The sequence below is a fragment of the Panulirus ornatus genome, chromosome 53 (genome assembly GCF_036320965.1).
Source record: "Panulirus ornatus isolate Po-2019 chromosome 53, ASM3632096v1, whole genome shotgun sequence".
Lineage (NCBI taxonomy): Eukaryota > Metazoa > Arthropoda > Malacostraca > Decapoda > Palinuridae > Panulirus > Panulirus ornatus.
Genome location: NC_092276.1, coordinates 3,249,951 through 3,269,707, shown reverse-complemented (window position 1 = coordinate 3,269,707; position 19,757 = coordinate 3,249,951). Strand labels below are relative to the sequence as shown.

General features: G+C 39.3%; 2 protein-coding genes across 4 annotated transcripts; both read right to left on the bottom strand.

The window, feature by feature from the left end:
- Nucleotides 1-105: 105 nt before the first annotated feature.
- On the bottom strand, nucleotides 106-12,785 carry LOC139765185 (uncharacterized). Of its 3 annotated transcripts, none has more exons than XM_071692463.1 (8): nucleotides 10,979-12,785; nucleotides 9,537-9,788; nucleotides 5,965-6,180; nucleotides 5,482-5,594; nucleotides 5,125-5,244; nucleotides 4,644-4,788; nucleotides 4,176-4,370; nucleotides 106-400 (listed from the first exon to the last, which is right to left on the bottom strand). In XM_071692463.1, exons 1-8 carry the CDS (start codon nucleotides 11,046-11,048, stop codon nucleotides 207-209), a joined length of 1,305 nt encoding a protein of 434 aa, XP_071548564.1. In that variant the 5' UTR covers nucleotides 11,049-12,785; the 3' UTR covers nucleotides 106-206. The 3 variants fall into 3 exon arrangements, with proteins under 3 accessions (XP_071548564.1, XP_071548563.1, XP_071548565.1); XM_071692462.1 differs by lacking the exon at nucleotides 106-400 and adding an exon at nucleotides 865-2,607; XM_071692464.1 differs by lacking the exons at nucleotides 106-400; nucleotides 9,537-9,788 and adding an exon at nucleotides 865-2,607.
- Nucleotides 12,786-12,876: 91 nt separating this feature from the next.
- RpL37A (ribosomal protein L37A) lies at nucleotides 12,877-16,747 on the bottom strand. Its single transcript, XM_071692469.1, has 3 exons — nucleotides 16,658-16,747; nucleotides 16,195-16,323; nucleotides 12,877-13,051 (listed from the first exon to the last, which is right to left on the bottom strand). The coding sequence occupies exons 1-3, from the start codon at nucleotides 16,658-16,660 to the stop codon at nucleotides 12,896-12,898; spliced, it is 288 nt and encodes a 95-aa protein (XP_071548570.1). The 5' UTR covers nucleotides 16,661-16,747; the 3' UTR covers nucleotides 12,877-12,895.
- Nucleotides 16,748-19,757: the final 3,010 nt, after the last annotated feature.

Here is a 19,757-nt window from a genome sequence, read left to right as displayed (position 1 = left end):
AGCTATAGCGAAGGCTTCTCAGCGGTAGGCCATACGTAAGACATACGAAAGTATGGCGTAATTTTTCCAAATCTTTTTCCAAAATGACTTGTATGTGTGTGTGTGTGTGTGTGTGTGTGTGTGTGTGCGTGTGTCATCAGGAAAAAAAACGTGAACTTCAAACTTTCCAGGTTTTCATTTCTCATTTCTCGCCAGTGCGCGTCCGTTCAACAGCCTAGTCCACCCTCCGCCTGTCTCGCGATTCTCTTCTCACAAGCCCATATGGTAACATCCACTGCTCCCCTGAGGGACTTAACGGTATTCGTTTCACCGCCGCTGGCTGCTGTTATCATCCTGACCATCGGCAGCTTCCAGTACCCGAGCTCTCCAGAGATAACATTCCTATACGACCTTGGAGAAGCTGAGAGAAAGAAAAAAAGAGAATATAAAAGCGGAAAATTAGATGTACTATACTGGCCCGGTTACGTGTTAGGCGAGTAAATTACTTAGTTTCTAAATGCGTCCCGGGTTAGCGAGGTACCGTTTAGAACAGAGGACTGAGCCTTGGAGGGTATATCCCCACTTGGCCCCTTCTCCGCTCCCTCTTTTGGAAAATCAAAAAATGAGAAGGGAGAATTTCCAGACCCTGGCTCCCTCCCCTTGAAGTCGCCTTCTACGACACGCAGGGAATACGTGGGAAGTATTCTTTCTCCCCTATCCCCAGGGATAGATAAATAAATTAATAAATGAATAAATAAATAAATATATATATATATATATATATATATATATATATATATATATATATATATATATATATATATATATATATGCGATGGATTGGGAAAAGAAATGGGAAAAAGGTACTCTAAAGATAAAAACCAGTTGACATGTAGATATCATAACCTTTATTTTCACTTCTATGTTAATAATCCTGGCCTGTTTACAGGTAATCTAGCTGAACAAATTTACGTACCATGTCAGCTGAAGATATCATAAGCAATATTCTAATGAAGTACCAGTAATTATAAATTACATTACATACATGGAATTACTTAATGAAATAATAAATAGGCTTTGTATAGAAAAACACATATGTACATAATGGAACATAAAATATACCAAACTTTGGGGGTTTACAGACGTCAACCGTGTTGTTTTTTGGTTCGGACGTAGTAACCTATACGCGTAGGAGGAGAAACAAGGATGTTCCTCCCACCAGTTGTTACAAAGCAGCGAACGGGTGATATTTACACCGGGAGTTCGACCTTCCGTAAATTATAACTGTCCACCTAAAGTAATAGTTTTTTGTCTACTGTTAGGTCCTGGAAAACTACATGCCTCCGCCGTTGCTAATCCCAAGCCTCGACGTTCGTGCCCACTACGCTACCATTACCATGCTCACCGTACGTCACAGTCTAACAGTTTTTGGATTTAATATCATTCGTTCCGAGATCAAATATTCTGTATCATTAGCTATAGGCAACTGTCGGGAATTTCCGCGAATATCATTCTTAATTTGATGACTAAAGAAGACCGAAGAGCTCATTGCACATCACTCTTGTTAGACATCGGATAAAAGCTTGTTTGGGGTGGGGGTAAACATTTCGACGATCTAAGAGAAACAAACAAGTATGCATAGCTTACGAAAACAAATATCCTAATAAATCATAAGTAATACCTCGAGAAATATATCTTATGGTGTTTTTTTCTAATTTTCGTATCACTGATAATTCTCCGTTGTTGGGAATTTACGATACGGCGCCAAAATTGGAAAGTTCAACAATATCACTTTCTACGTAGTCGGGTTTTGCCATCGGGGGCATTTTTTGTGGTTTTACTGGGTGGGAATATTGTGAATAATGTCATTTCAACGCCGTTACATCGCTTTAAAGCTCGCGCTAAAGGATTCTGAGGCTATAAGGAAAGGTGAATAAAGCATTCGGTGACATATATTTCATCTGACTGTGGTCGATTTTCTTGGTTTAGGTAATTAGTCAAATACTGAACAGAGAGGGCAATTACCTACGCAGAGGACGTATCCAGGATGACTGGATGTAAAACTGGAAAGGGTGGGTTGGAAATGACAGTATGTGTGGTAGAAAAAAAAAGATATACCCTGTTTGCCACACCAAAGTAAGAACTTCACACAACAGTCGGGATTTTCCACGAGTTGAATTGTCACATCAGTCGGGATTTACCCCATCGAAGTCAGGACTTCCACAACAAAGATGAGATTTTTCACACCGAATTAGTAATTAATCACACATCAAGGTATGGTTTCCCACACTTAATGTACTAATGTATTAAGTAAGACTTCCTAAGTTTGGGCAAAGGATGAGACACCTTGATTGTGGGTGGCGGACTAGTCAACTTAAATGCAGGCGGAGAGAGGGTCATCCTAAGTTCGGGTGTTGAGAGAAAGATTCTGATAGAACCCGCTGGTCAACAGCCCCTCTCCGGTTCCCAGGTCGAGATGCTCCTCAGGGAGGTTTTCCCGTGGCATGGCTGGCCGCTGCATTTCCCCCAACGGCCTCACTGTGTCCTCCTGGAGCTTGGTCGGCCTCCTGACATCCTCCATCATGGCCTCTACCTCCTCGTAGTAGTGGTAGGAGAGGGTCTTGTCGCCTGTCCGGAGCAACATATGATAGTTACATTTCTGCCGCCCAGTGGATGGCTATTAACATGTCAGCCCCTCACTTCTAAGGTCCTTCCTCTTTTAACACTTTACCATTAAAACCGAACGCCTTCACCCCTTCACTGTTGTTACTTCATCTCTTGACTGGTTACTTGACGTCTTGAATGCAATGCATCCACAAATCGACCTTCTTCCTCCATTATAATTACTGATAAAGCAAACACCTTACTGGAAGATAACTGGAGAACTATTTCTTATGTACAATCATCACCCTGAAGCTCCTCTACCCACTGGGTATAATAATGAGCTTTCGAGTCGAGAATGTCTGTTTAAAGGTCTTTATTTCCAACCCCACTGTCTATAATGTTTATACTTTATATGTACATTTGCAACCTTTGGCTGCAGTTAATCAATTATAACCAGTATCATTTTCTATCATCAAACCTTATCTCATAAGTATGAACATTATTTGTTTACCATTTGAGTATGATGGCTTTCCTTAGCTGATACCAGTTTGTCCCGTGGATATTTGATATTACTCTCGACTGTTTTCAAATCATTCATTGTTTGCGAAATATTCTCTCGACTTCCACTGGTTTACCTGAAATTTTTATTTCTCGTTTACTAACATCCTTTAGTTATCAAAATTCAACTGTTAAACTAATCGCTCAATTTATATAATCAAATCTAACAATCCAAATTCAACCCTTTAGATGTGCATATCACACCAAAATAAGGTTGGTATCACATTAATAAACACCATGTCACTGTACGCCGACGAAGACAAATATCTATTTCTCTGTTCTAACAACCAATGCCGTAGTGAACAATGGCATCACCTTACAAATACTCAATATATTATACGCACTTAACCTTCATTGGAGTGCCTAAGTATACTATTTCTTCATGTTAGCTGAGACGGCACGGGCAACTGAGGCCCTAATCAATGTCACCCAATTAACGCCAAAGCCTGAGCCAGGTACCCATTTCATCGACCAACCCCAAGTGGATGAACAGCAAGGTTGACTGTGGACCGACTGCCGCAATCAGGATTCGAACCTATGCGCTCAACCCTGGGCGGCCAGTGAATACGTCAAGGTTAGGAACGCTTGCTGATACACCACGAAAGCCCCTTGAAGCAAAGGATCCCCCCAAATAAATACACAGCTCTCTCCCCATACTGCAGAAATAGTAATTACTATCGGTTCTTATGAATTTCTTTCCCTCTGACACTACGGTAAAGTAAAAACAGATCATGTATGAAATACCTTAGGGAAGACACGTACGACCACTTGATTCAAATAGCCAGCTAAAAACAATTAAAAACCATGCTATACCATCACAAACTGTGGTGGCGATATATCAATCAGTTCTGTTAAGCTTCTTCATGCAATTTGGCAACCAAACATAGGAATAGTTTGGTTGTGTGTGTGTGTGTGTGTGTGTGTGTGTGTGTGTGTATATATATATATATATATATATATATATATATATATATATATACACCCCTCGGGTGTAAACCTGGATACTGTCAACACTAGCAACATGTTATGCTTACCGGAGCGAGGATGCCTCAAGGAATTCATGGTTACACCTGGAGGAGGTATGCTGGAGTCGGCCTTCCCTGACTTATTCCTGCACAGGCAACAGCAGGTCCCCAGCAGAAGGACGAGCAGGAGGCTGGAGGTACCCGCCAAGGACCATACCAGGTTCCACGAGCAAAGGCGGGATGTCAGTGTAGTTTCCGACGAAGCTAGGGGTAGACCGGAAAATATGTCACTGTTTGAAGTTTACCGGTTATAACGTAATATATATATATATATATATATATATATATATATATATATATATATATATATATATATATATATATATATATATATATAAAATGTCAAACAAAACCTATCAATTCGACTATTCAGTGGCACCAAAACTTAACCCATCTTCAGCATTGAGAAATCAAGGATAAATTACCTTCACTACACTCCCTACCCATGAATTCCCAATCTCTAACCTCCCTACCTACCTTGGCCGCTGGGGCGCGTGGGTCTGCAATACGTGGAAAGGGCTCCGTGAGTCAGTTCCTCCAGGTCGAGTGCAGCCGACACCAAACGGCCTGTGACCACGTCGCTGGCTCCAGCCTCGCCGTTCACCTCCAGCCACGCCTCAACCTGCGGCCGTTCACACAACTCGGACAAACGTGATACGTTTATGTCACATAACATCTCCAGCAGGACCTGGAGATGTTATGTGACACCAGGGTACATCCAACATAACCAAAAAAAAAAAAAAAGCGTTTGATATTTTAAAAGTTATAGCAAGATATATCAATTTCATTTGAAAAAGTTTTTGATATTTTTAGCAACAGAAAATGCCTTTAGTAACTCCAGGACATATCTTCAGTAGCACTAGGATCAATCTTAAGTAGCACCAGGATCTATCTGAAGTAGCGCCAGGATACATACATACCCACAATACTTTCATGGTCAAACCTAGCTTAGACGCACCTCGTCCCTACGGCGTTCTAAAGTGAGGTCGACTCTGTTCCACTCATGAAGACGCAGCAGGCCAGGCCGCACCTCTAACAGGAGGGACTCCTTCACTAACCCCTCCAGCGACAGCTTCACCTGCAATAAGTGCCACGTCTCATACCTACCGCCTGACACCTGGATCACATAACGCTTCAGCCCTAATATCACAGGGAGGAACTAATTACGTTTCTAATGAAATAATTACTTAGAAACATCAGACTCTCGTACATCCTTCTACTAATGGCATGATAATAATATCATGACAGTCCTACAAGATGACAGTGGAAAGAATCCTCCCCAGAGAACGGTACTTTAATTTGTGTGGCAGCTTACCGTGAGGAGGGCAGTATACCGGACGTCGTCGGGCTGCAGGTAGAGCAATAGGCTCCTCTCAAGTGGGAGGCCCGCCGTTACCACCGAACCACCCGATCTCACCGTGGGGCACCCTGCAACGCCGCACACCACCAACATGAACGTATCACATACGCTCAGTCGTATGGCAGAGCATATTTCTACAACTTTTCCCTACGCCAAACACACTAGAATGATCCCTAGTAACTCAATGCTTTAAAAACTAAATGTCACAAAATAACTAGGGTCTTCTGGAATGTCGTGGCTAATATTGCTGACTACGCATTACTTCATGGACCCATCTAGGTTTAAATCCCAGGCTGGGCAGCCAGCCCTTAGATTAGTCAATGAATGGGTACCTGGCTTAAGCTGGGATATATATATATATATATATATATATATATATATATATATATATATATATATATATATATATATATATATATATATATAATGGTTCTGTACCTGCTATACAGTTGTAGGTGAGAGCCAGCCTAGAGGAGGAGGCCACGCTCAACTGACAGTCTGAGGTGTCCACTCCCAGGGGCGTCTGGAAAACGGCCTCCGCTTGCGCTGGGTTGGTCACGGTGAGCCACCCGCCCCCCGCAGCCACGCCCACGTACAACCATTTGCCACGGACTTCGTATAGTGGGAAATTGGCCACGCCCATGTCCACGAAAGCTGTAAATGTGGCGGTGTTACAACACTATGTGTTCCCTTCTCTACATCTACTTCTCTACAATACTATTAGTGACCCATGACCTGCATATGTCGGGTTTGAGCACTGCATATGACCCATGACCTGTATTTGTGAGAACACAGCACTGGAAGAGACCCATGACCTATATTTATGGGATCACAGCACTGATAATTACCCCCATGATCTGTATTTGTGAGATTACAAGCATTGGGGGCCCTAAGTATATGTTTGTGGAGGGATGTCATTACTATATGCGTTTTACTACTTGTGGTTATACGATATTACAGAAGCTAAGGTTTCCTACCGCCCGTGGCTGGGGTAATGACGCCAGACGCTTGTGGTTATGGGAGGTATTGTCTCACCATCAGTAATTACAAGTGTCAAAGTAATGCAGAAGCCTGATGATGGGGTTACTGCATAACAGTTCTAGGTACTGATGTACGGAAGTATATTCCACTATATGAGCCTATTATATATATAAACGCCCATACACGCACATATACACATACACATGCAAAGAAACACACACACACACATCATATATATATATATATATATATATATATATATATATATATATATATATATATATATATATATATATATATATTCATACTTGTTTGCCTTTATCCATTCCTGGTGCTACCCCGGCCCACTGGAAACAGCATCGCTACCCCCTGCTTCAGCGAGGTAGCGCCAGGAAAACACACACACACACACACACACACACACACACAAAGGGCCACATTCGTTCACACTCAGTCTCATACTCTTACCCTTCCATTATTTACTCGATCAAACCACCTCACACCACATATTGTACCCAAACAATTCATTTCCAACACATCCACCATCCTTCATACAACCCTGTCTATAGCCTATGCCTCGAACCACATAACATTGTTGGAACTACTATTCCTTCAAACATACCCGTTTTTTCTCTCCGAGATAACGTTCTTTCCTTCCACACATTCTTCACCGCTCCTAGAACCTTCGCCCCAGGGATAAGGGAGAAAGAATACCTCCCACGTATTTCCTGCGTGTCGACGTCGACTTTGGAGGTGGGAGAGGGGGACTGGAAAAGCTTCCCTCCAGTCTTCACTCTTCAAAAAGAAGAAACAGTGAAGGGGGCCAAGGATTTCCCCCTCTCAGGTTGTCCCCTGTTCTTGACGCTACTTCTCTTTTTTTTTTCTTTTTTTTCCAAAAGAAGGAACAGAGAATTGGGCCAGGTGAGGGTATTCCCTCAAAGGCCCAGTCCTCTGTTCTTAACGCTACCTCGCTAATGCGGGAAATGGCGAATAGTTTGAAAGAAAGATATATATATATATATATATATATATATATATATATATATATATATATATATATATATATATTTATGGATCTGGAGAAGGCATATGATAGAGTTGATAGAGATGCTCTGTGGAAGGTATTAAGAATATATGGTGTGGGAGGAAAGTTGTTAGAAGCAGTGAAAAGTTTTTATCGAGGATGTAAGGCATGTGTACGTGTAGGAAGAGAGGAAAGTGATTGGTTCTCAGTGAATGTAGGTTTGCGGCAGGGGTGTGTGATGTCTCCATGGTTGTTTAATTTGTTTATGGATGGGGTTGTTAGGGAGGTAAATGCAAGAGTTTTGGAAAGAGGGGCAAGTATGAAGTCTGTTGTGGATGAGAGAGCTTGGGAAGTGAGTCAGTTGTTGTTCGCTGATGATACAGCGCTGGTGGCTGATTCATGTGAGAAACTGCAGAAGCTGGTGACTGAGTTTGGTAAAGTGTGTGGAAGAAGAAAGTTAAGAGTAAATGTGAATAAGAGCAAGGTTATTAGGTACAGTAGGGTTGAGGGTCAAGTCAATTGGGAGGTGAGTTTGAATGGAGAAAAACTGGAGGAAGTGAAGTGTTTTAGATATCTGGGAGTGGATCTGGCAGCGGATGGAACCATGGAAGCGGAAGTGGATCATAGGGTGGGGGAGGGGGCGAAAATTCTGGGGGCCTTGAAGAATGTGTGGAAGTCGAGAACATTATCTCGGAAAGCAAAAATGGGTATGTTTGAAGGAATAGTGGTTCCAACAATGTTGTATGGTTGCGAGGCGTGGGCTAAGGATAGAGTTGTGCGCAGGAGGATGGATGTGCTGGAAATGAGATGTTTGAGGACAATGTGTGGTGTGAGGTGGTTTGATCGAGTGAGTAACGTAAGGGTAAGAGAGATGTGTGGAAATAAAAAGAGCATGGTTGAGAGAGCAGAAGAGGGTGTTTTGAAGTGGTTTGGGCACATGGAGAGGATGAGTGAGGAAAGATTGACCAAGAGGATATATGTGTCGGAGGTGGAGGGAGCAAGAAGAAGAGGGAGACCAAATTGGAGGTGGAAAGATGGAGTGAAAAAGATTTTGTGTGATCGGGGCCTGAACATGCAGGAGGGTGAAAGGAGGGCAAGGAATAGAGTGAATTGGAGCGATGTGGTATACCGGGGTTGACGTGCTGTCAGTGGATTGAATCAAGGCATGTGAAGCGTCTGGGGTAAACCATGGAAAGCTGTGTAGGTATGTATATTTGCGTGTGTGGACGTATGTATATACATGTGTATGGGGGGTGTTGGGCCATTTCTTTCGTCTGTTTCCTTGCGCTACCTCGCAAACGCGGGAGACAGCGACAAAGTATAAAAAAAAAAATATATATATATATATATATATATATATATATATATATATATATATATATATATATATGTGGTATTCCACTACCTGTGGTTATGTGTTACTATGGATAAGGGGTGTTAAAGCGAGTCCTACTATCTGTGGTTGTTAGTGTAAGAAATGTTCCCCCAACTATAATAACGATGGTTAGTGTAATATGGTAGCGCTAGGAAAATGTTCTCATACTTGTGCTTTGGAGGGGGCAGGTGCGAATATATCACTGCATGTGGTTGTAAAGAGCGAGAAAAGTGGGAATGTTCCACTAAAAGTGGTTTTGGATTTTCGTACGAAAATGCTCTTACTACCTATGGTTGTGGTGGGTAATATCACGTTCCATTTGCTGTACCAGTAGGTGATATTATCACAGTAACGTACCATTACCAATGCTAGGAACAGCAATTTCCCAATACCCGTGGTTGTGATGACTGAGAAAGGACGAGAAGTGGTGTTGGATGGATGCATTATTATCGCTTCCTTTCTCAAAGTCGTTTATAGTTTCCCTCAGTCAGGTCATGATTCATTTAGTGTTATATGTAGCGTATGATAAAAACTATTTACATCATGCAGACAAAAAAGTCCTGCTCAATTATTCTCGATAATTTATGAAACATTTGTAAAGATGTAACTACTACAAAAAAAGTGACTCACGCATGGCTTCCTGTAGTAAGAACAGCTTGTGGCCTTTGAATCTTAACAGGAATTTCTTGCCACTAGCCTCAAAATGCACCTCAAACTTCACATCGTCATGGCCTTCATCACTCCCGTCAGTCGAGTTCACATATGAAGACGATTGCAGATTCTGGTGTCCCTTGAAGACACCGATTATAACGCTATTGTGAAGGGGTATAACCGGAGAGCGGGACGAAGAGCCCTCACCGCCTACGTCATACACCAGGCAGTCTGCCGAAAGCACATTAGGCTTGTCAGGAACCACCTAATCTATTGCGCATGACATTTTAAATGAACCTTGGCAATCAGGTCAAAATCATTAGAAGGCAATAATCACAAATGACAAGTGGAAACAGATCAGACCTGAATTCCTTGAAGCGATATGTTCGCGTCATAGGTAACAAAACCAGTGCTTAATGTTTACTTCCAGCAAGACTAACACCCCCGCGTTCACACCCATCTATTTCAGGGACAATCACACTTTTTAAGTCATCAGCATAGAAACTGTGGCATTGATCTTACAACAGACGATGGTGTATATTGCAATATGTCACCTGTCCCAGGCATAAGAGATTTCCACCACCCGGGCCATGTACAGGTTGTCGTCTAACCTCTCGATTCTGGAGAGCTTTTCCTCTCAAGTCTGCCTCCTGAACAGTGTCATTTGCAAACATCAGTCTACTAACCCCAATAATCGTAATTGGTCTAAGAATAATGTGCATGATATGCTACCTTGTTCCACATATCTAATCACCTGGTGTTCTTGGTCAGTCTTACTTTACCTAAAACCACAGTATGAAGCAACAGCCTAAAGCTACTGGAAGTAAGAGACTTAACAGCACTGGAAGTAGTGCCAACCTAACACCACGAAGTAGCACCATCACAACAACGGAAGTAATAACAACCTAAAGTTACCATAAACTTCATCAACCAAAAACTACTGGAGAAGCAGCCTAAAATCATTAGAGGCTGAACTAATCTAACACTGCTGCAAGTAGCACAAACCTAACGTTTCCAAATGTAAAACCAACCTAACACCACTAGAAGTAGCACCAACCTAACAACGCTAGTAGAAGCACCAACCAAACACCATTTGAAGTAGCAATAACCTAACGCTCGTAAAAGTAGCACCAACCAAACACCACTAGAAGTAGCTTCATCCTAAAATCCTAAAACCCTAAAAGAATCACCAACTTAACGCTATCCTAAGACGGGGAAGCGTTCTAAACCTTAAATTAGTCTGACTTCTGGTCTTGGGGTCAGCTGTACTGAGGTGCTATACAAACATGGAGCAGATAGTATTCAGGTTAAAAATTCACAGTAGTTATCGTCGCATTCTAAACGATGACACAAATGTTATAATAATAAAGTAATATGGCGAATCACTTGCGTTATATCTTGGTAAAACACTAATCACTCACCCTCTGCGACATCAGTCGCGACCAGAATTCCGAAGCATATAGAAGTCCACACGCCAGCAACAACAATCATATTAACTATCAAATGTCACTTTTCCAACTCAACGGTGTGTGGTTTTAGGGTACTGTTCTTCGTCGTAGGTTTGTGGGGAATGTGCGTTCCAAAGATGTTGGACGCCATAACGGATATACGAGGACACCGAGTGACCTCATTCAGGATGTTTGTGCACTCCTGCGATAATCTGAGGAAACTAGCATCCTCTCACAAACATGTTTCATAAAATCCTTTGACTGTCTCTCCCTCCCTATTTTATCGGTTCTTTTCGTAACGGTTTTCCATTTTTCTGATTAATCATTGCATTATCCACTAACATATTCAGTGCTCATCCAAAACACTAACCAAACACAAACTCTAAAGTATTAATAAAAAGTTTTATCCCTCATTTATTTACAGCTGCGCTAGACCCTTCTCATCCAAACTACTTCACAGTCAACCACTAAACCCAACTATAAATAAAGGTTTTACCCCTGCCATACACTTCATTGACCAACACCGACAGAACCTGATAAACAAAAAAAAAAAAAAAAATCATACACATCACAATGACTGGTGACAAAACAACCGCCTAACCGCTGTCTTAAAACACTACCCTCTCATACTGAAACCACACTCCAAAACATGCAAGTTGCACTTCTTCGTCTGCCTTCTGGATATCATCAATCTCTACACCACAGACAATTCAACAAATCCCTTGTATTCAAAATGAAACCTCCAGCACATTGACAAGAGTGCTGTCCAAGCAAATTATCGTCACTTTGAAGTCACTGGGGCATCAATCATGTTGAATACTGTATTCAATTCTAGATATCTTACTTGAAACTGACTGAACAATGAAGAGTACAGAGGCCACCTACCATTATTCCCATACATTAAACAAATCCTATGAATCTATCGAACAACTTAACATCTATTTAGCTTAGAAAAGATTATAGATCTAATACAGTATTCAGCATCATCAAACTTCATTTATCTTAAGTTACTTTTAGTTGGATTTGTCTAATTGCATTTTGGATATAAACTACTGAGGAAACATATTCTTGAATGGGGCAAAGTGCTACTTCTGCGACGGGATAGACATACGGAGTGATCATTCAAATAAGCTAAAAATAGTACCATAAGTAGATGTTATGAACAGGCAGTATATATTTCACTTCAAATTTATGACTATTATTATATGTGCTTTCTTAACTGCATAAGTTGACAAGCTTTTCCCTCTGAAACATCTGTAGGTGTACCTACTCCTTCCACAATATTCAATTTTCTTTTAAACTATCATCTAGTTTGGTCAAAATAGTTATTTAATGCCTTTGTTTTCATTATACATTCCATGAAAGTCCTGCCAAATGGATGTTTTCACACAAAGAAGATTGGGAATTCACCTTCCATGGTTTCAAGTTTCAGAACATGGAAATCTAAATATCAAAAAAATTTATTCAGCTACAATCTCACTTTCATAGACATTCTTTGATTTACTTCACAATCATTCAAAAACTATCCCATACAAAAATGCCTCCCAAACACATTTCATTCATTGATCAAATTCAATGGTGTAAAGCATAAATGACTATTCATTTTCATAAAACCCAAATGCATGCATCCACTAGAAACTTATCTTTTTTCAATGCACCACACATTATATTTCAATTTGCATAATACCCAAAACCATAGCAGATCAAGATATTTACTTTACTTAACTCTGTTCATCACTTATTAATTAATGTAAAATGCGATTTACCCATAACCTTCCTAAATCCATATTGAAAAAGTAGAAAATTTTAAATTCTTCGCCAAAGAACCTACCCAGACAATTTTCCAGTTTCAGGGTAAAATCAAATAAATGTCACAATTCAGCTATTTATTCAAATGTTGTCTTTCTCCTTCATATCCTTATTCCTCCTTATAAAGGATCGCGCGCCAGCAGCAATGACAGTTGAATAATTATATGCTCCTCCAGCAACTGTACGACGGCAGGGCTTACAAGCCCAGATACCAGCCGCATATCGACGCATAGACTCCTGAAAGACAAAAAGTAAGGCTTACAAGACTTAAAACGAACTTTCCCACGGTGTACAGACTCTTGATATGCAATGAATCGAGAGGCAACTGTTACCTCATGCATATTCTTCAAAAACAAAAAGCAGGGCTTACAAAATTGAACTGCCAAATATCCATGAAAAAAGCTCCAAACAAAAAAGTTTCATGTCCTAGTATCGACTGCCTAGTTCCAATAAGCATTTCTGAAAAACAATAACTAAACAAACAACTTTAAAGGTTGTTGGTACATCCCAAATGCAGGAAAAAAAAAATTACAGAAGCATATACTTGGGAAAGCACTATCCATTTTTCAGATTTTCATTAATATGTACATTATATATGTGAATTTGTCAAGAACCTACTTAAAAAAAAATAAAAAATATATAAATATATATACAAATATATACAATTCACTATCACTCTCAAAATGTGAGAGTAATAGTAGAGCAAATGGGGCTCTAAGAAAGGCTAAAATTTTTCCTATAAATTTCAGAATGTAGACAATAATTACTTCATCAAGAGAGCCAAGGAGAGAGTAGAGAAAATACAGTTCATCATATCTAAGTAAATGAAATTTCTCTTGAACCAACTAATCACTCGTTTGTCAATGAATACAATACCAGTTTTTCCATTATTTTTTCTTACGAATTTTTTCAAGAACTTACAACAGAAAATTCACAATACAAAAAAAAAAATCTTTCGATATTGAATAACTCTGAGGTTATATGAGAGATGGAGTATTTGGGACAAGTTACGTACTGAAATACCAACAACGAATACAAAAATACAATCAGACTATATTAATGCAACGTGTCTTGCAGGTTTTATTATTGGTGAAATTCCATCCTTTCTGAAACATGTACTCCACTTAACTGTACCAAGGATCACTTGGTTTGGAAAGTAAAAAGTAAGTTTGGATATCTAGAGGTATAGAAATCATAAACCAAGTGGGAAACATCTCTTTAGCATCAATATGATCCCTCTATTTTTAACAGATACCTGAACTTACCCAGAATATCTGGAAAACTTTTGAATTCAGTCAGGTTTAAACTTTACATGGCAGTATACACTGGAATGCAGGAAATTACCCTTTTCTATATCCTACACACATTTCTTTGTTGTATTGAAGCTATATTTGGTGTTATACTGGCAAACAAATCCAAAAAAATCTCTACTGAATCCAAACAAGCCCCAGGTGAATGTTTAAGGCGAGCCATAATCAGGAAATCCCTCCTCTTTGTATTCTGGTTCACAGACTTTAAGAATGATAAAAGTACATTCTTTGCATCTTTAACTTTTGATACAAGAGTGCTTTTACCTGACAATTTTCCTTAATTTCACAGCCCTGACCACTTTATGAAAACAAAATTGTTGGAATACGAGGTGCTAAACCTATAATCCAACATATCACACTCTCTGTGGGACCTATGTGAATGCATGTAATATGCTGAGAATGCAAGGGGTAGAAGTCAGTATGGTAAATCTCTTGAAATCTCATTCCCCACATGTATTGCACTCTGCAGCTTATGCTCTGGTGCAGTACCTTACAACCATTCCAGAAAGAATAAAGCACATCTCAAAGCCAAGCATGATACGAAGACTCATGGTTGCTTTAAATCAAGAAGGTGGCACAGCAGACATTGGATGGCGTCTCTTTGTACACGAGTTACACAAAACAAGCGGGAGAAGAGGATGCTATACCTTAAGTCTAAAATGTAACTGTCTAGAAAATATACTCCATTTTTAAGAACAGAATATGACAAAATTGGTACCATTCAATTCCTTACATTAAATAGAGCTGATATGAGCATGGGATTATAGGTGAAGCACCTGTAACTTCATCAATATTAAATTTATATAAAGTGGGCAGAGTACTAACGTAAAGAGAAATTGCTGAACAGAAACACTCAAACAGTGCGACATTTTAAACAATGCATTAATAATTTCACTGAAACCTTGCATATAATAAATGAAAAGGATAGATGCCTCCAGTGTCCGAACATCATTTACTAATTTTTCTTGCATGATCAGAAGTGACCATCTTGCAGATGGCTGACCAAAAACATTCACCTAGCACTTGTTCTGATTCTATACTATCTATATCTATGATGTCTATTCCAACTAGAACTCCCTTAAGGGGGTGGCCCATAGCAGTAGTGTCTCCATAACTGAACTCCAGTGCCACTTCTTAGACTTTAATGCCTCACCCTTAACAGGCCACTGGCAGAAGGCAACTCAAGCAAAGTGTTTGCATAGGCTCTTATCTAATGTTCCTACTAAGTACTACATTATATCTTTTATCTCTTACCGTCCTAACCATATGAAAAACTTTGGCTGAGATAAGCTGCACAGTACTTTATTCTCGTACATATCATCAAAAACTTCACAAGGCAGTTTTTAAAAGTTACAAGAGCAATTTCTTTCATTTCAATGTTTTACAATAATGCCATTTTGTTATATAACCCCACATCTTACCTATCCCTCATAACCCTACCAATAACAAGTTATTCAGTGTGAACTACCAGCAACAAGTTATTTAGCGTCAAAAGATAGTTTACTACAGAAGGAAACCAAAAGCCTGTGGAATCATATAATTCCTTGCAGAACCAACGAAGATTCCATAAAAGTGGAATGTCACACCAAAATAGTGACAACTCTAAATTTATACCATGAGATTTCAATAATCCCACTTACATCAATATAAATCATGAAGAAAACTAGCTATTTAATACATTACCAGCTTTCTATCTGCATCTTAACTTTACGATCATTCTGAATATTCAGCAAATGCCAAGACTTAAAAATCCCAAAATTCGCAGGGTGTCCAAAATTGTTATACCACAAGCCTAACCAAACCATGGCTTAAAAACCCCAAAATTCTCTGGATGATTTTATTCCACAGCCACCATAGATTTCAGTTACCAGTCATTAAAGGAAACCAATTACCCAAGACTGAGGTGCAAGATGAGACTGTTCAGGAGTCTGAAAGTTACATTGATGTGAATACTGGCCTTCAGTAGCGTCTGTCCCCTGGGATCCGGCAACACTATGGCCCGCTGCCGTAACCTCTCCCAGTCAAAGTAATTTCAAACAATACCAAATAAACATTCCACACATGTCTCACCTTTCCACAGAATGTACAGATGTGTCTCTTGTGCTGTGTGATTTCAATCTTCTTTATCATTTTTCGGAGAGAAGCACCATATCTGGTACCATACTTCCCGACGATACCCACTTTCTTGGTCCGCTTAGCCTGAAGGGTTAATAAAGACATTATAATGAGTTTGGTAGGGTTGTGCTCCACTGTACTAAAGGTATATATCAGCATAAATTCTCTTAAATAGTAGAACGACAAACGATGGTTTCACTCGACAACAACTAGGGACCCACTGCATACAGAATTCGCTCATCCTCCGACCTAACGTTCCTACTCAATTACATAAAACTCATATTGTACAATAATAAATATACAATTAACTATGAAATCAACTACAGAAAGGTTCATTCTCCTAGTATTTTCATAACATACACAAATACTCTTTCAAGATCAGCCGATGATTTAAGATAATTTCTCTCTTTTCACTTACCATTCTCCTGTACTCTGTTTTGGACTTGCTGAGGACCAAGCAACGTCAGTTACGTAACAAACACAGATGCGTAAATCCACATGGACATTTCTAGATTTTTTTTTTCAAAAAAGAATATAAAATTAGACATTTTATTGTAAGAATAAACGTAAACGAAATAAAGCAGATACGTTATGTGTTGAAAAGGTATAATTTCTTAAGAATTCGAAAAGATATGACAACATTCAAGTATTTGACCAACAGACAAATGTATTTTTACAATTAGAACAAAAGATATGTGACATTTTCGATATACCAAAATTGCCTTCTTCCTACTTATGCGTGCTTAAATTTCCTGCCTCTTTACAACCCTCATGTATGGGACAGTATCAAAAAATATATACTTACCCATTCATCTCTCTGTCTATTGTCTGTCAAAAAGTTTAAGTGCTTTATTATTCATGACCTCTTTGCTCTGAATCCATGTTGTTTCTTACTATGGTAGTTTCTGCTTTGCATGAAATCATCCTTTTCTTTCTGATTACATGCCTGTATGACAGAAATCTGCTGTACCGTTTCCCAACTTCCGAATTCCTTTGTTTGCCCATATTTGTTTCTCGAAAACAGGCATGCTATTGACCCTCTTCCACTCTACTGGTCTGCAAAAACCTACTCATTTTATTTCTGTTCTTCGGAAGTTCTTCCTTAACCATTGCATTTGTATTAGTGACGAAAGTCAACCACTGCCAATACTCAGAAACTCTGTTCTGCTCTTCACATACGTAACAACCCTTCAAATCTTGATCCTCCACTCAGATTTGATGATGGTTTAATCCTGATGAATGTATGTTTCATTTACTTTCCACTTACTTTCCCTGAATTTTCATTTTAAAGTTTCTCTGCTTCTTGATTGGAACTAATATTTGTTGAGTTTTGCCACTGTTGTCTCTATGACTAAATCTACATCATCCACACTACATATACTTACAGTGTCTCTTTCAGGTTAGCACTACATTATTTGCTAGATATGAATGGCATGTGCCTCTTCATGAGCAGCACCAATTCCTTTTGACCATGCTTAGTGATATGATCTTTTCATAACTGGCACTCGACTATTCAATGTATGCTCTCCCATCATTATAGCTGATGATGATTAGCTTTCATCATATATGAGAATAGTGATAATGTTGAAAAAATATCAAGTACTATGTTACACCATATTGTTGGTAATTTTTCCAACGTAACTACATTGGTCACTTACACAAGATTTTGCCAGTTACCTTAATTGCACCACTTAAATTTTTATAAAAGCTGCACTTGTGAAAATAAGCACTCAGCAGAGCTTGACATAAAAATAGTCTGTATTGTGTCAAGCAAGCCTCATGCACACTCTATATTTAAAATCCTTTTCTTCAGGCTTTTGGTGCTCTTACGATTATTTTCCCTTCAACACTACTTTCACTGTCATCTTTTCCAGTACCATCTTTACTGAGCTTTACTTGCACATATCTAACATCATCCATAACTTCCAGTACTTCGCCATTCAAACTGATGACGCCGAGATCTCCTAGCCCTTTCAAATCTACCCACTTACTTTTATTCACAATTACTTTCAGCATCTGCTTCCCAAATACATCATTGAAACGGTCCACCAGCTCTCAGCCCACCAGCTCCTCTTATGACACAAGTAACAGCACAGAATCATCTGCATACATCAATTTCCATAATATTTCTCCATGACTATTGTATCTATCACATAATGTTCCATCCATAAAAGAAACATTAAATTTCCATATTGACACCATAAAACCTTCATACACTCACATTTATTTCTTACCTTTTAGTTATATCACAACTTACTCTTACATCTTGTAGCATTCTGTGATAATGCTATTGATAAAGGATTAAGTTTGTAAGAGATGGGAATATTTTGAAGAAATGACTAGCAATGATCGAGTAAGTAATAATAGGGTAAGAGAGATGTGTGGTAATAAAAAGAGTGTAGTTGAGAGAGCAGAAGAGGGTGTTTTGAAATGGTTTGGTCACATGAAGAGAATGAGTGAGGAAAGATTGACCAAGAGGATATATGTGTCAGAGGTGGAGGGAATGAGGAGAAGTGGGAGACCAAATTGGAGGTGGAAGGATGGAGTGAAAAAGATTTTGAGTGATCAGAGCCTGAACATGCAGGAGGGTGAAAGGCGTGCAAGGAATAGAGTGAATTGGAACGATGTGGTGTACCAGGGTCAACGTGCTGTCAATGGATTGAACCAGAGGCATGGTGAAGCGTCTGGGGTAAACCATGGAAAGTTATGTGGGGCTTGGATGTGGAAAGGGAACTGTGGTTTCGGTGCATTATTACATGACAGCTAGAGACTGAGTGTGAATGAATGCGGCCTTTGTTGTCTTTTCCTAGCGCTACCTCGCACACATGAGGGGGGAGGGGGTTGTTATTTCATGTGTGGTGAGGTGGCGATGGGAATGAATAAAGGCAGACAGTATGAATTATGTACATGTGTATATATGTATATGTCTGTGTGTGTATATATATGTATACATTGAGATGTACAGGTATGTATATGTGTGTGTGGACATGTATGTATATACATGTGTATGTGGGTGGGTTGGTCCATTCTTTCGTCTGTTTCCTTGCGCTACCTCGCTATCGCAGGAGACAGCGACAAAGCAAAATAAATATAAATATATGTATATCCCTGGGGATAGAGAAAGAATATTTCTCACGTATTCCCTGTGTGTCGTAGAAGGCGACTAAAAGGGAAAGGAGCGGGGGGCTGGAAATCCTCCCCTCTCGTTTTTAGTTTTCCTAATGAAGGAACAGAGGAGGGGGCCAAGTGAGGATATTCCCTCAAGGGCTCAGTCCTCTGTTCTTAACGCTATCTTGCTAACACGAGAAATGGCGAATAGTTTGAAAAATATATGTATATATATATATATATATATATATATATATATATATATATATATATATATATACATCATAATGTATAAGCACTAATTCTAAACTGAAAAGTATATATCTTGAAGATCACTGATTAAAGTCTATCCTGATTAGCATACCAATTTACCTTAATAACTATATGATCAGTTTTACTTTAATCTTTTT

Bases quoted from the DNA above. Each gene is read 5' to 3' on its own strand.
- LOC139765185 (XM_071692462.1), bottom strand. From the start codon at position 11,048: ATGATTGTTGTTGCTGGCGTGTGGACTTCTATATGCTTCGGAATTCTG. The intron at 6,181-9,536 runs GTGAGTCACTTT...CCACATTTACAG, and splicing joins CTTACTACAGGAAGCCATGC to CTTTCGTGGACATGGGCGTG. The intron at 5,245-5,481 runs GTAAGCTGCCAC...CACTTATTGCAG, and splicing joins GGTATACTGCCCTCCTCACG to GTGAAGCTGTCGCTGGAGGG.
- RpL37A (XM_071692469.1), bottom strand. The intron at 13,052-16,194 runs GTGAGACATGTG...TTTGTCTTTCAG, and splicing joins TCTGTACATTCTGTGGAAAG to GAGTCTATGCGTCGATATGC.